The 17067-nt window shown below is 41.2% G+C and overlaps 1 protein-coding gene across 10 annotated transcripts in view; it reads left to right on the forward strand.

The window, feature by feature from the left end:
• Nucleotides 1–17067, forward strand: part of agrn (agrin) — a 356879-nt gene that overhangs the window by 303560 nt on the left and 36252 nt on the right. For all 10 annotated transcript variants that reach the window (XM_049463009.1, XM_049463013.1, XM_049463012.1 and 7 more), the window contains 5 exons: nucleotides 1346–1684; nucleotides 5993–6118; nucleotides 8513–8640; nucleotides 13840–13954; nucleotides 16146–16265. In XM_049463009.1, coding sequence (XP_049318966.1) covers nucleotides 1346–1684; nucleotides 5993–6118; nucleotides 8513–8640; nucleotides 13840–13954; nucleotides 16146–16265 — 828 coding nt within the window. The remainder of the gene's footprint in view (nucleotides 1–1345; nucleotides 1685–5992; nucleotides 6119–8512; nucleotides 8641–13839; nucleotides 13955–16145; nucleotides 16266–17067) is intronic.

Raw genomic sequence — 17067 nt, forward strand, 5'->3', positions numbered from 1 at the left:
GTGTAGCCCAACAGCGATCAAGCCCTTCATTATACTCTGTTCAAGAGCCCACATGGTAAAGACTTTTGTCCTTGCTGATTTTTATAGGGGAAAACATCAAAGACCTTCTTTGATATGTAATTTTCATTTTATTCTTGCAAGGCTCATGTCAAGCACGGGCCAATTCTTGCAGTTTCTTTGCTCTTGACTATGGGTTAAAGCCTGCCTGCTTTACTTAAACTTTAACTTCCCGCAATCATTTTAGATGCACTGTGACAAATGACACAAAGTGCTATCAGTTGAGAACTGCCGTTAAAGGTATGACATAATGACATAATACCATGTACTCTTTTCAGATCCCAACATTGAAATCTTAAGCAAATGTCTGGTACAATATTGATATCTTAAACAACGTTCAGTACAGATATTGAAATTAAAACATTACCAATAATGAAATCTTGTGCATTGCCTGATGCTGATGCTAAAATTCATTATTTCTTGAGCGTTGTTCAGTATTGAAATTCTAAGCATTGTTCTATGCCAATTTTGAAATCTGGAGCATTGTCCAATACCATTCATGATACTGTTATTGTCCAGTAACGATATTGAAATCTTGAGCATTGTTTAATACAGATATTAAAGCCTTTATTTTATTTTAAAACTGTAATGCTTTAACATTGGCTGTTTTAATTACAGGTTTTATTATATGTGTATCTTGTTTAAATTATTAATATGAAATGTTTTAATAGCACAATTCAGTGTATCTATCTGCCTCTTTTGTGTGCCTATTGTTTTGGGCTGTATGTTCCATCTCTAACAGCATGCCTACTGTTATGTCTGTTATAATGTATTGTTACAATACCACAGGCTAGCCAATGCAGCCAATATGCCAACAAAGCCATTGGTTATGTTCTATTTTCCTGGGCATCTAAATGAAGCCAGGTTGCTGCTCTCTGGCTGTGTTTGAGAGACAAGCAGCAGGGGTGTTCAGGGTGTTTGGATTTAATGGAGCCTAAATGGACTGAAATACATGATGCTTTTTGCAGGAGGGAGTGGGCTTATTTCTAGCGTTTCCACCTAGCTGATTTCGATAGTCATCTGTGAGGCATTCAAGATAGAGCTGAGGATTAGCACACCCCGCAGAGAGCCTAGCGGAGCACTCAACTATATCTCCAGCAAGAGGGACAGATAAAAGTGTGTAAGTGTGTGTGTGTGTGTGTGTGTGTGTGGGGTGGGCGGGGGGGGGTGTAGAATTAGGTAAACAAATGGACGAGGGAAGAGTGTAGAAGAGCGGGAGAGGGTGGGGGGCTTACAGAGACATTTCCATCTTTGCTTACCCATCAATCCATTCCTGCTTTCCTCCCAGAATCCATCTCTGAGCCTGGGGTCAAGCCCACCACCCTCCCGATCACTGCCCTCCCTCCCACCGCACACGTCAAGGTCACCGCGCCAAGCCATGACCTCACCACCCCATTCGACTACGTGGAGGAGTTCGAGGACAACTCCAATCTGGAATCTCTGCCTAACCTGAAGATATTCCCCACGCCTTCAACCACTGCACACAGCCTCACCACACCCCACCATCCACCCCGCACCACACCACCTACCTCCAGCCCCGGGTTTGAGGACTCGGGCAGTGGGGAGCCCAGCGGTGATGATGACATGGAAAGTAGTGGAATGGAGGCGAGCGGAGAAGAGCCAGTCGGTAATGCAGCCCACTCACTACATTTCCCATAATCCTTCACTTGGTAATGGGAGGGTTGGAATGAGGTCAGGGATGTGGGGTAGATTGAAAGCATAGGGGAAAATGAAGCACAGGCCAGCTTATAGTATCAGACATTGTGTTTGAAATGGCCTTGTTTATGAAGGTAACTGCATATCTGCTGTGAATTTCATATTATCTGTTTAGGTTTTTATTGTTTTCTTTTTTTTTATTACTATCCCACATTCTCTGTTCTAGCTCTGAACTGGAATACTGTGCTTATATACAGCTTTTGTACAAATACTTTAGTATTCATATAGTAAGTGGCAAAAAAAACATTATTGTGGCCAAAACACTCATATAGGAATGCATTGAAATGTGTCTGTTAACTTTTAAATACTCAAACTCCAATTTGGCACACTTGTAGAACTAAGAATATCGATTTAATATGCTTAAACCAATCTGACTTACAGTTTTTTCAAAATTATCATATTATCTTTTTTTTTCTAATAGGAATATATAGGTGAATAGGAACCTTTGTAAACAACGGCTAAAGCCATAGCGGCACCTTAGAAACATCTAGCAGCACTAGACCTCTAAGCAATACATTAGCAAAGAACAGATAAAGTATATTAACATCTTAGCAACCACAAGTGGCACCATAGCAACACCCTAGTAGCCACGTAGCAGCATGTTAGCAACCAACAAATGTACCATAGCAACACCTTAGCAATCACTTATCAACACCTTAACCAGTAACATACATCTGTTACATGACAACACCTTATAAACAACTTACAAAACCTAAGCAACCAACACTACACCACAGCAACGTTGCTGAGCTAAAATCACGTTCATAGTTATGCAGTATATTTGTTTTGTCCATCATTAAATTTAACCTCAGTGCCTGACCCTTGTCCACAGTATTCTGATAACGTAGAACTGTGTATAATGAACACTTGACCTCATTGTTATTTAGACTATTTTGTAGCATATTTTTAAATAACAACTGTAATTTATGACACTGATCTGACCTCATGATCCACTGATAAAGTGAGTTTACTGATAAAGATGCAGCCATGAGTTACATAGTGTCTAATGAGAGCATGGTGCACCGTAAGCCTGGGTAAATTAAAAATAATTTGAGGGAACTGATTACGTTAAAAACCTTAATTAAACCTACATTTTTGTTAAAAATAAGTTTTGTTTTTGATATTATCTACATAAAATACTTAGATATTCTTTGAAAATTTGAAGAAAAAAAAACTCTATATTGCTTTTATTACATTTTTTTTTTTTTAACTACACACTGATGGTGAGTACTAGTGGTTGGAGAGATAGATGGTGCTAGAGGCCACTAGAAAAGAAATTGTCGATGACAGTAGACTAATTTCAGATCATTTAATTTGACTTAAAGTACGTAAGATATAAAGCAACCCAAAAAAATGTGTACCTAACTCAAAATTTGAATATATTCGTTTTTACATGTAATGCAATTTATTTATTTGAGCGCATACAAATTCAGGGTTTACAGTATCTGACAGGAGAATCTGCACGTCTGCACCCTGTATGCATTAAATTGCAGCCTGTGCCTGGAGTCCTGTTGCACGTCTGCTCCTTTCCAATACATTGTGCACTCGTTTTGTTGTTTTTTTTGTCTCCCCTGAGCCAACAAACCGTTTTCAATCAGCCGTTTTTTAAAGCTCTCCCTAGCTCTCCTGACCTTAAGTCAGTCACAGCACGGTCAGACTGCCTGAACCGATGGAAAGGAGAGTGGCAAGGCCTGAGCGTCTTCCTCCTCAAATTTATTGGCTTGTCACTGCTGGACCGGATCCCTGTCTACCAAGCAGAGGAAGGTGTCTCCAGGGGGCTGCTTGATGGACTTTCGCCTTCCCAAGGTTCAATAGCCCCATGAGGCTGAAGCAAGCAGTGTTGGGGGTCTGTGTTACACCCCCGCACATTGTACCATCTCATAAATCTGTGGAAAAAATGGAACAGTAGCAGAAACAGAAGTCAGCCAAGGATGTTCTTTCTCTTTCTTTCCTCTATACATGAACGTCATTGTCCACCACCTTCCCCAGCATCTCTATTTAATTTTTTTTTTTCTAAGATATCGACTCCATTGTTACTCTGACACATCTATCCTGATCTGGAATAGTTCATAGGCCATAGCACATTATTCCATAGCAATGCCATGTAGCATTTAACACTTCCCCAGATAACATATAGTCCCACTCACTACAGTGAGTTTATATGTTATATTTAAAAATTCAGAATTCACTGTATGGAGTCACGTGACAGCTCACCATTGGAGACCCTTATCCACAGTCCAACCTAACACCAGGCTAAATCTCATTCATCTAAACAAACAAATATAACACAAACACACACATAGCCCCAACAAGCAACATAACACCCCCTAATAACCCCAAACAAAGAATTCTTGGAGGTCTATACTGTGAAAAAATGTTTATATAATAGTTTGAACACTTCCTAAGGCATGCACCTGTGTGAAATCTACGATGTTGCCCATGTGTACCCAATGCATAGCTGCATACCCTACTCTATAGCCTATGGCGTAGCCCGATGTACGCCTTCCCAGCAATTTGGATTGGTCCACAGAGCCTCATGTCCCCGCCTACACATTTCTGTCTTTGCATTTAAACTACAGAGCATTGCAACAACTCAACAACTTGCACAGTTATAAGTGATCAGAATAGTGAATGCCACTTACAGAGGCTACTCTGTAAACACTGTGTTGACTCAAAGGAGAAGTATAATTCATCCTTTATGAACCAGTGCCTGTAACATAATTCCTTAGCAACTGCCCAGCAACACCTTAGCAGCCACCTCAAAACACATTATTAGCCAATACGTATACCATAACAACTGAGCAATCAACCAACAATTTTCCACCAATGTCTCCCGTCCAGCATTTCTCTTTCAGCATATCTCATTTACTCTCTCTCTCACTCCCTCTCTCTCTACCTCGCTTCCTTACTCATGCCTCACGAGTGAGTCCTTGAACATCTCGCCTCTGACGGGTTTATGACTTGTTTGGGGCGAACGGGAGTTGTTTTTTCCCGGAGCCATCAGCGGTAATCTTCTCCACATGCTGCGTGTGTGAACCAGCAGCTGTAGCCACCAGACCTGAGAGTGGCTGTCAGACACATTTACAAGCCATAGAAGAAGAAGACGAAAAGAAAGAAAAAGAAAGGAAAAAAGGAGACGTACCGGAAAACGTTTTTCAACAAGGCTCGCGACTCTGACTGCTAATCAATGGCCAAGACTTTGTGTCTCCTCCATTATTTCTGGCCCTCGTAATTCTCCAGGTGGCTCAGTAATTATGTTGTGGCCATAAATCCTTTAGAGCTGAATGATAAATAGCGTATCTAAACAGCCTAAACTCACCGAAAACATCTCGGCATCTCCCTCAGCCTCTGTTCCGCCTCATCACAGCTTCTAATCATGCCGTAACATCTCAGTTATTTGACAGCTTGGCCCAGTCTCTGCACCACTGTTTCCCAGCTCCAGTCCTGGAGGCCCACCTGCACTGTGCTCCGTTTCATGCTTTCCTTGCTCTGACACACCTGTTTCGGAGAGGAGTTGATAATTGGCTAATGATGTGCAGAGGATGAAGGGAAAACACAGAACTTTGCCTCCAGTGTTGGAGTTGAGTTACACTGATGTAGAATCAGGCCCACGCATAGCACATATAAAACATGCAAACACTATGGTAAAATGTGCTTTAACACTTAACTTTTTTGGTCAAGACTTAACTCAACCATGAAAAAAACTAGGCTTAATCCACGTCTGAAAAACTGTCTTTTTAGGCGCTACTGTCCAACTTCCTGGATCAGCTCTAAAGCAATTCTCTAACTTGCAGATGGAAAAAAACACAATAAGCAAATTAAGGAGGAGGAAACACAAAAATAAAAAACTCAACTAACCATTTTTAAGTTGAGATCATTCAAAAAACACTGCGCAATCAGTTAATTTACTATTGTAAGTTGGGGTGACTTTACATTTTATACAGTGTTACAATTTCTAGACCACAGTTTTTCTGCATTTGCAGATTTTAGCATTTCTGTTCAGTTTTTGTTCATTGTTTTGATAGTATACAGTATTAAATCCACATAAACAATGACTATAAATAGATTAACACTATTTATATTGCAATCAGAACATGTAATTTGACCTGTGGTACTTCCTTTTTCCACTTTTGTCTAAGACCGGTACCTGTAAGATTGTTAATTAAAGAGTTAATTCCAATACAAATAAAGATGTCCCACCTTCCATGTCTCCTTGCAGGTCCTACTGTAGCAGTCACCACTACCCCAACAGGTGAGGTTAGATCCTCCTGTGACAATACACCTTTCGGCTGCTGTCCAGACGGCAGGACCACCGCCCAGAGCCTTGATGGCACCAACTGCCCCTGTGAGTACCTTTAGCCCCCTGACCTTACTCCTCTGTCTCGTCGTCTTCTTCTGTGTTATGTGTTAGAAGCTCTATCTTACGGTGATATCTGGAGGTGGAGATAGGGAGGTGGGTTGAGACTATGCAGACACTAATTCACCATGGCAGCATTTGCCCTGTTTCATTGAGGGCAAGGGCGAGGAGCGGGTCTGGTTTCATCAGCCAAAGGTGAAGGAGAAAATGTAGTGCGGTGTATTTCTACACACTGTACATGTTGACAAAAACATACTTCGTCCAACACTCAACCGCTATTCTTTATGTCTTAGAATCAGCCCTGTCTGTTTTAAAAGAAAAAGACCACCAGTAGCGAACAATCGATACTTAGTAGGCAGGTAAATGTTGTGAATTCTAAGTATGTGAGCAGAAGCAGGTCAAGTGTTTGTTCCTTGCCTCATATCCATCAACGGCAAGGTCGTTTAGCCGCGTGCCGCGTATCGACGATATGTCACCAGAGGCGTAAGTGAGGAGCATAATGTCCAGCCTGCTCAGGGTAAGCTGACAGCATTTGCTCTGACTACATCTCTCAAACACTCAATGCAAGATAACACGCCACTCCTCAGGGCGTCGGAGCAAAACGAGTGGGAGTAGCAAACAGTTAGCCTCCTGCTGTTTGATCGCCATGCTAATAATTGCTGGTGCTGTCCAGACATTCGGATTCAGACGTGTTACATTAATCCAGATGCCAACCACGCTGAGTTTAGCTGGTTTTAATCACAGATTATAATTAATGTGGTAATGATAAAATAATGAATACTGTAAGCATTTAAAAATGTAGGTTCTGGTAGCAAAAAGTGGCCAGCATGCTCATAGCAAGGCCTGGAGTGAGATCTGATTGTGGTTGCCAGATGGATGCATGAACATTTCAAGAGAAAGAGATTCAAATCCCAGGGAAGTTCAACTCGCGTCAATAGTACAGCCTTCCATGGTCAGGAGTCTGAGAATGCAAAGGCCTCTCTTTCTCAAGAGATAAGCAAAGACTTTAAAGACCCTATAAAGGGGAATAAACAGTAAAATAAAATACAGGTTCAGATCCAGTGTTTAGAAAGTGCACTATAAAATATGTTTCACTCACACACACACACACATACAGACACACACACGATCGTAATAAAAAGGCGCTGTCATCTTTACCCTGCATAGAAAATTATGAATGATGAACTGGGGGAAGGGGCTTGCACGGCGAAGAGTTTAGCATTTTAATTCAAGCCCGGAGCCTAATTTCTCACCATGTCTCAGCGCTGGCTGTCAGCGTGCACTGTGGGAAAATTCCTATCCTCACATTTTTCCGATTCACAATCTGATCAATTCATTTGCAATACCCATTTGCTCCTTTTTTCTCCAAGTCCTATCAGATAGGAAGGTTGATGTGTGTCTGGGCGGGAGGGGGAAAAAAAACCCTTATCGTGCGATTTTAACCAGCTTCTGTCACTCACCCGTTCCTGGGATTAGGAGACAATTACGGCTATCTTTCACGATAATCATACAAGTGCTCTTCCCAGTCCCAGCTCAGGCTGGAGCCTGGTCGGCATGATTGATTCAGGCAATTCGTTCAGCTGATTACGCACTACGCAGAAACTCAGCGTTTCGGGCTCGTTTCGCCCCCTTCTCCTTCAGATGTGGCGCTCGTTTTATTCATTATTTATTTCCTCCTGCAGATCACAATAGCCAGGCCCTGCTCTTTCCCGCCCTCCTTGCCTCCTCCTTCACGCTTATTACTGTCGGCACTGAGGTGACAGATAGTTGCAATATCCTCAGCAATGACCCCTATAAAGAACACGTTTTGGACAAAAGAGCTGGGGCGTTGCGGAGTGCCGTTTTAATTCAATCTAATATCTGTGATGTGCATGTTGTGTATTAATGGTTGTATCTGCTATTTGTGTGTGTGTCCAGCTGTATGTCTGTCTGTTATATATGTTATATGTATGTTTGTATGTCTGTCTGTCTAACAAATGTTTTTTCTACTCAGTCTACTTTGCTTCGGCCAAGTTTTTGGAAGAGTCTCGGTCTGGTAAAACTCCAGCCCGCATTCTCCACCACACTACCACCACCGCCCCTTTCTCCTCTTTTTTACTCTCACTATTGTCCATATTGATCCCACACCACCCCTTCCTCAATCCTCCACTCACACTGTGGGAATCCCCTCACTTGAACCTCTCCGACACCAACCAGTGGACCCAGCACACACTCCTTGCACTAACTCCACAGCAGCACCATTACTACTAACCTGCAGACTGGCACTGCACCTATATCACCACAATGTATATGTATATTTCCTATTTAAAAAAAGGTTGTCAGTAAGGCTATGCATGTATGGAAGTCCCTGCATGAACAATTGTCTGCCTCTTGCCCCCACAGCAACCATGCGCTTTAACGGCTACCTGCATCTGGACCAAGTCGAGGGTCAGGAGGTTTTCTACACGCCAGAGATGGATGACCCCAAGTCTGAACTGTTCGGGGAGACGGCACGAAGCATCGAGAGTGCTGTAAGTACCGCCTCAGTGGAGGAGGCAGCTATGCGGAGCTGTTTGATGTTCCTGATAGAGGGATAATGCAGTTGGTTCCTAGTTAGCGCCAGGGCATTTGTATTCCCCTTAACCTTCTGCAGTCCCAGGCCTCCAGCACAGCCAGTGAATGCTAACTATAACAGCCCTTTGCTAGCACTGTGTTTTAGCTTGTGCTGCACATTGTTTGATGGCTTCATCAGCTCTTGTGAAGTAAGATAATTGCCCCAGCCTACTTAACCCATTTGTGGCACGTCTGTATTAGAGGTGTTATGTTCATGCAAAAGATTGCCTCATTTTGCTCTTATCTGGGACACAGTACATCAGATGAGATGTGTTTGTTGATAGGTAATAACTCAGCTCAAACAATTGTTCTGTTAATTTGTGATTTGGTTTATTCTTTACAATGGTTTCATCATCTACAATCTACAAATGAACCAAAATATACCTTTGCATTTTTAATAATGGTAAAACAGAGGTAAATCTGAAAAACAAAAATGTTCAGGACAGTTTTCCTTTAAGACATTGTGCATGCACCCCTCTTCAGCGTAAGGCCTTAAAAGAATGTTTATGGCAAAAACCCTTTCTCAGAACTACCAGAAAAGATGTCTGAGTCATCCTGATTGGAAGAGTATTCTTTTTTAATGTGATCATGTTTTGTGAGGAATCTTTGTACAGGCTTGAACCCTTGAACTCTCTTGAGGCTAAACTCTTTAGACGTCTGGCTCCCATCACCACCACTGTGAACAATTCTGACTCTGTTCTCTGGAGTGTCTGAAGTGGAGTATTTCACACCAAACCAGTCTGACCATGTTAACTTCATAATGATTTAATAATGCAGAAGTCTTGCAAAAAAAAAAGGAAAAACTTTTTTTTAACTCTTTAATCATTTAACCATTAACCATAAAATTATTGCCAGAAAGGTTAATTATTCAAACCTCACTTATTTGACCTTTTGAAAAAAAAAAGTAAAAAAAAAAACGAAATATATATATTTGTATGACTTCTGTTAACTTAATACATTTTTAAGCTAATTATTTCTTTATTCATCACACTGGTGATATTATGACTCCATAATATTTAATGTTTAATAGACCAGTGTGGTTCATGATATTGTGACAAAATGTTATCCATATAAATGTAGAAAAAGGTGTGCTGCACATTAAGATGGAATTTTGGAATTTGGTATAAACTCTACTGTTACTAAATATTTATTACTAAATAGATTAAGGATGCTAGTTTAAAGCTAGTTTGTGCAAATGTTGCACAGTGTTAACCTAGCAACTCTGCTTCCACTTGCAATTAGTTAGCCACATATCAATCACACAAAATTAAAGCATTAAGAAATCTTATTTTATTTTTCGTACTATAAGACAAACTTAAAATCCTTTAATCCCCCCACCCCACCCCTAAAAAAACATAATCCGGTTACGTAGGGAGCAGTAAAGCCGCTCCACTGAAGTGTTAACAGGAGTTATACAGGAGTTTCAGTTTAGTTTCTTCAGGCTGAAGCAGTACTAGCGTTAGCCGCTAACTGCGCTAAGCTCTAGCTCTTTTACCATGAGTATAACGGACTGTAGTCTGTGTGTTTAAACAAGCTACGTGGTACAAACCACTAGCTAAGATTACCCTGGCTTACCGGAACACTCAGGTTCCTCAGTCAAGCGCTGCAGGTGCCGTTTACTAGTGCTAAACGCTGCTTACCGTGACTAGCGCTGCTGCTAACCGCGCTGTTCAAAACATTGGAAATCGAAGCACTTTACTCACCCAAATAAACAGTTTTCAGGAGATAAATCTGTGTAGATTAACATTCAGTTCTTTTTTTTAGAATTACAGTTTTGTTAACCCTATTAGACATGGTAACATCCTTGTTCCTTACTTATAATTCATTGTGCCTTATGACTGTAAAGTAGCTTTTTCTTGTTGGACTGCTCTGTTTAGCATTACTTTAGCACTAGCAGTGATAGCAATGCACTGAAACAGAGCAGAATCATATGCAAAACAATATGCTCAATAGCAAGAAGGAGTTTTAGAAATCCAAAACCTAATCTGCTGTTTTTACTGATATTATTTTGTGCAAAGTGTTAACCTGGTGTCAGCAATCTTATTTTCAATGATCAATATAGCTAACAATCCCAGTTAAAACCAGAGAACAAAACGAACGACTGTATAAATGTCTTGGTTAATTTTGGGAAAATAAAGTAAAAAAAAAAAAAATAAAGTTAAAATATAAATAAGCTTTCTTCTTCTTGGACTTTAGCTCTTTAGCACTGTAGCATCATTTTCGCACTGGCAGTGATATCAGTAGAGCAGAAATTGAGCCAAGGCTTGGCTCACCACTTGACAAACCAAGCCAGATCTCAGCCTCGATCCCCTATACTCTCACTCTCACTGACACTCACACTTATAGACACACACACACACACACACACACACACACAGACCTAACTTTCTCACGCTGACCCCGGACTGGGTCACCGACAGGACAGAACCAGCTGTGGAAATGGTGTCAGTGGCCTCTAGCATGTTCTAATCCGATGTGTGCGAGTGTGTGAGAGAATGGGTGTGTGTGACACCCTGCAGGCTCAGCTGGGCCACAAGATAGCAGTGAAAACACCCCCCACCCCCATACACTCCCTCCTCTCTGCCTCCTCTTTGTCCCTCAGTTGTGCTGTGTCCCCATCTTTCTCGTCTTTTAGCCTTCAGCTCTGTCTGCTAGACCGTGTGTAAATAGCACCTGAGGAGTGGGGCTGTTTCTGGGCCACTGTACCCGACGGGCTGTGATTGAAGCCTGGCTTTTGTTGGGTTCTCGCTGCACCCAGGCTGCTGTGTTGGGTGGGGGTGACTATTGGAGTGGGGTGCTGGGGGGGAATACTTCAAACAAACATGCATTGGTCTAGCTCGGATGGGAAATGCATTATGAGTACCATTTTCTGCACATTCTCAAAGTCGAAAGGTGCTTCTAAGAGAAGTGGGGAACACAAGCCTCCGGGGCGTCTTAAGTGGGGTATCGGGAAGGCCAGACGCATAGGCACTTTAACAGTAGGAACACACACAATAAAGGGGTCTTTACCGAGACTGCCTGGAAGAAAGAGGCACCATTTGATTTAATAGAGACTAAATTGGCAGCGGCCACTTTTCAATTTCTCCAGTCATGAACAATTTAGAGCAAGTAAAGTAAGTGAAGTGTGGTCAGCATGCGACTGTTATGCATTCTAGCGTTGAGGTACTCAATAGGCAGACTCTGGATTCTAAAGTTAAGTAAATGTAATGCAGGCCAAGTATAAAATCAGAGAGAATAAAAAGAATCCTGTATTCTTAATGCAGTATGAATGCATTTGTTATGCATTATATAGCATACATAACACATTATAATGACTGCTGAGGGAGGTCATATGCTTCAAATTCTAGTTAAAATCTTAGACGGTACAGAAAAAAATAGTTTTGAGATTTGGGGGATTTAGGGCTCTCTGTGGTGAGAACGGGTAATTGCACCTAGCATGCGGAATCATTTTAAACTATTAAGGTTATGTTTAGTCAGAGAGAGAGAGAACGCACTCAGTCAGACACAGCATCACTTTTAAACCCTTTCAGGTCACGGAGCTCTCTCCACACTAATCTAAACGCCAATCTGATATTAATCCTGGTTTTAGCACAGACTGTATTGCGTTCCTTATTTGGTTTGGAGCTTGCTGTACTTTTCCTTGGTTCCTTTACTGTGAGTGAATGAACTACTGAGCTCTGAGTTTCCCCTTCTGAAGTCTCCAAAGCTCCACCAGTCACTTCCGTTCAGTAAAACTGAGTCGGATCCTCTTTCAGAGGCTGTACGTGTGACATAAAAACGTAAAGACTCGTGATATGGCCAGAAGAACTTCTTGAACCACATTTTTTAGAATTAATGTATTAGGCTTATCAGGGATGGTGGTTCCAGCACACTGGTACCATCAAACAAAACATTTTGTCCCTTCTCCACTCAGAAATGCCACTGCTTTCAGTTAGAAACGAAATAATACGCCCTGCCACTTTAAAAAAAATGGCAGAATGCACTTTTTTTAATACATAGTTGTGCATAAAGTATAGTTCTAGATTTATTAAGGACTGCACTTTGGTCATCAGCCTCATTTTGTACTTTGTGGGGGATGCATGTGGTTCATTTTCAGCTTTGCCACTGCTTTGACATTGGCACTGGCATGATGGTGTTTTAGTGTGTGTTAGTGTTAGTGCTGCTGGAGTTTGTGAACACTGTGTTTAATCACTCACTTTCCTCCACTCTGTTACACACTCCTACCAGACTGTTCCACCTTGTAGATACAGTAAAGTCAGAAACAGAAGCTCTGAATCTGTTGCTGCACAAGTTGTCTTGGCCGTTCTTTATCCTATAGTCTTCATCGGTGTCAAATAGGTCGCTTTCGGTGGACTATTATTAGTTTAGCAGTGACACTGAGGTGTTTAAGAACTCCATAAGCACTGCTGTGTGTCTGATCGACTCACCAAACACCAAACACAACATACACTAACACCTCATACCCCACCACCGGGTGAGTGTCACTGCAGTGCCAAGAATGACCCACTACCCAAATAATAAAAACATTACATTACATCACATTACATTTGGCAGACGCTTTTGTCCAAAGCATCTTACAATAGTGAAATAATGCCCTACCATGCTCTGTAGTATTCCTGTGTGGTCCTGACCTGACCATTGATGAATGATCACTGTATACTGCTCATATTTTCTCCATAGTCGTAAGTGAACCTGTAAGATAAATATCAGTTCTAGTTTAAGGAACTGCACAAAGCTGGAGAGGCTCCAGCAACAGTGGATCAGTCCTCCCTCCGCATGCCGAGGATATGGGAACGTCACGCACCTACACACTCCGCCGTGGAAGCCGAACCAAATGCGAATGGGCGTCGTTAGCAACGTGACATTTACTTCAGCCTCCGAAATGTGTTCCTGTAATTACTTCTGCACTGCAGTTAAATGTCACTTTGTGCGCCCCGGTGGGGTTTTGTACAATTTTTCAGATGACACACTTTCCCATCCTGTAGGAGAATTGTGCACTTAACGATAACTGGATCACAACATCAGGCTTATTACCCTCTACATCCACAAGGCTATAGACATCTCCCTCTACTCATTATTCATTGATTTATTTTTCTCCTCCTTTCCTCCTCCTTCAGCTGAATGAACTCTTCCGGAAGTCTGGCGTGCAGAAGGACTTCCAGAGTGTCCGGGTTAGAAATCTGGCCCCCAGCAACTCCATCATGGCTATTATTGAAGCCCACTTTGACCCAGGTAATGTAACTTTTGGAAAAAGCTATAGGTTATACTGTATATATTGTTATATCTGAGATAAGCTGTTGTTGGAATAGAATCTTCCAAAAAATATATTTTTTTCTTAATTCAGTGCTAAAAGATTGTAACAACATTTTAATGACAAAAAAAGAGGCTAAACTGACCACAGATGCAATTTTCTGTATCAGCTCTTGCTAGTTTAGACAAGGTTTACAGAACACTGGCCAACATTCAATTAAGAACTATAAGAAAATTGGGAATGTACGAAAGAAACAGCCAAAATAATTCAGATAATTGATGGAAGTTTGACTATCAAGCTCTTACGTCACCTACTTCAACCCAAGCTACCTGCAATCCAGCTATTGCTACTGCTTGTTGTTTAATTTCTATTACCATCTACAGGTCTGGGAAAAATGAATGTAAAGAATGAATATAAGCTTTTTTTATAGAATTCTATAAGTTTAAATAAATACATGTATACAGCAGTCCACAAGGAGGAGGTCAGAGCACAATTTGTATTTATGACAGTGTTATAAAAGTCAATTACACTCCCTGTTAGTATGGAGAGCCCAGGAGCACAAATACCAATTCTCACATAGTTCTTTTACATTGACTTAAATTTGCTAAATAATTGCCTTAATGTTTAATCTGCGCATTTTAAAGGTTTAAAGGTTATTTTATTTAAATAGTTTTCTCTAGTAGTTTTGTTCTTTATTCAGGCCATGTCTAATATGTTATTATTCATTTTAATGTATAAAAATAACGTTTATTCGTAACTATTTAGAGCTAAATATTATGAAACCTGTTAGGACACACAGGACTGAAATATCACAGTTGCTTAATACACTTTCTGCAAACAAATGGGTTTTATGCTTTATGAAAACAATGTATTCTAAGGTCACCAATTGATAGCACCCATAAAAAAAATGTCAATCAACAGCTACTGTTACCAACAGTGTCTTAAAACTTACAAAAACAGTTAACAAAATTACCACAGAGGGCAGAGCATTGTGGTAGTAGAACTCCAAAACTCACAATCAAGATCCTGGTGGTCAGTTTTGATACAGTAACAATGCTTCAAGTTTCCCACCTGTTCCTGAGTTCCTTGAGCCACGCCCAACCCAGTATCGTCGTTATTTTAAACAGCAGCAGAAAAGTCAGTGACACGCAGAACATAGCTTAGCATACGAACGTTACCATCAAGCTCCTGATGACATAATGTCTTTTTTCCGCTGAGATAATGTGCAGCTCGAGCCGACTGGGGGCGCGCACGCCTGTGCTGTGGAGAGGCCTTCATGAAGCAGCTACAAATTGTTTATCCAATGTGCACTCTGTGGTCTCAATTATTCCATCTGTTTCTATAGTGACTCATCTGCTTTCCTTCTCCCATAGCTTATTTTTTTCCTCCTCTAGTTCTGTGTTATTTGTGGAGTGGCTCTTACCACCCTGAGCTTTGTAAGCACTTCTTATACTCTGCACACATCAAAATTCCCAGAGTCTGTGCTTCTTTAGAAGGCCGCCTTTGGCGAGAAATAAAGAGCACATAAAAACAGGCTTTTTTGTTAGAGGAGATATAATTCAATAGAGTGAAATGAGGTGTTTAACTTGTATAAAAGATTCCAGCTCTGTGCTTCGGTCTTGTCGGGGCTGTTTACGGCGGGAGTGGCCTGACGAAGTGCTCTCCGCGTGGTGATTTTTAAAAAAATGAAAGAAGATGAAAAAGAAAAAAAAAAGAAAAACACCGGGACTCTTAGAGATCTGCCTCAATTCAGCTTCATTCCTCTGTGTGTCATTAAGCTCCCGTGAACCTCTCTCACCAACGGAGGTTAAAAAAAAGGAAAGATCTCCTCCCGCGTCCGCCTTTTATTGGTCCCATTCAGCGTCTTTTATTCCAGCACAAGAGCCTGTCATAAAGGCAGCCTGCAGTGGCCAGTAACAGGGCCATCTGTGGAAGTGTTATGACAGCCCTTCATTCTACCGGCCCTGAAACGTACAGTACTTGGAGGACGTCCACTCCCACGGGTCCATTACATGCAAGCTTTGCCCCCCTGTATTTATTACTGTGTGTAATGCCTGCCGGGGGGGGTTAGTACAGGTAGTTTTCTCCCTGCGCTCTTCTGCATGCTCGCTCTCCCTCACTCACTCTCTCTGTTCTGTCCTGTTTCCGATGTGCCGTGGCCTCGGGCTGCAGACACCAGGTTTACAGTGGAGGATATTGAGGCATCATTGCTGAAACAACTCAAGACATCTAAAGGGACCGGCATCATGGTGAAGCAGCCTGAGGAGGAGTACGTCAGCTTTACCAAATACGGTAAGTCCTAAAGGGGCTCTAACACAGAAGACTGTGTTTTGGTCATGGGATAGTTGATTTATGAGAATTGATGGTACATATACATGATGACATACCATGAATCACAAAAACACTGTTGGCCCTGCATTATAAAGAAAATCTTAACCCTCTATGGCATGGATTAAAAAAAATAAATAATAACCACAACTGCTTTAGCATTATTCCCTTAAAAAAGTGGTCGAAGTTCATAATGTTGCCCTGTGGCAACAAATGAAAAAATAAAAAAAAACAGTGACAAACAGTGTAATATCCAAAAACTGGTTTGTTTGTGCCTGAGGGCAACACCATGCCATAGGTGGTTAAATCAAGCATAAAAAGATGAACAAAGAGGCAAATTCTAAACCCCAATTTTTTTTGTAATAGTTTTGCCTTTTTAAACTCACATACCCAACGTTAATTTACACCTAGCCCATTACCAAAATAAATGCAATGAATGTGAGGCAAAAAAGGCTAAAAACTAATGTTAGCCAACCATATCTTTGGAGCCTAAAAAAGCTAAAAGCTAAACATCAAGAGGACACCCAGCAAATCTCTCTATTCACAATAATCAGAAATACTTCTAAAATAAAATTCTTCCCTAAGTTATTATTGCAAGGCTAAGCTATGCTAGGCTAGGCTAGGTCATGCTATACAGCTATGTGCCATATTGGTGATATAAACCGGCCTATATATACACATATAATGGTCATGGGATAGCAGTATGTAAATTGGTTGTGAAATTTCACCTCAGGGAGTGGATTGAGAACTCCCACACCTGGCTTGT

Source organism: Astyanax mexicanus, chromosome 13, assembly GCF_023375975.1.
Source record: "Astyanax mexicanus isolate ESR-SI-001 chromosome 13, AstMex3_surface, whole genome shotgun sequence".
NCBI classification, from domain to species: Eukaryota; Metazoa; Chordata; class Actinopteri; order Characiformes; family Acestrorhamphidae; genus Astyanax; species Astyanax mexicanus.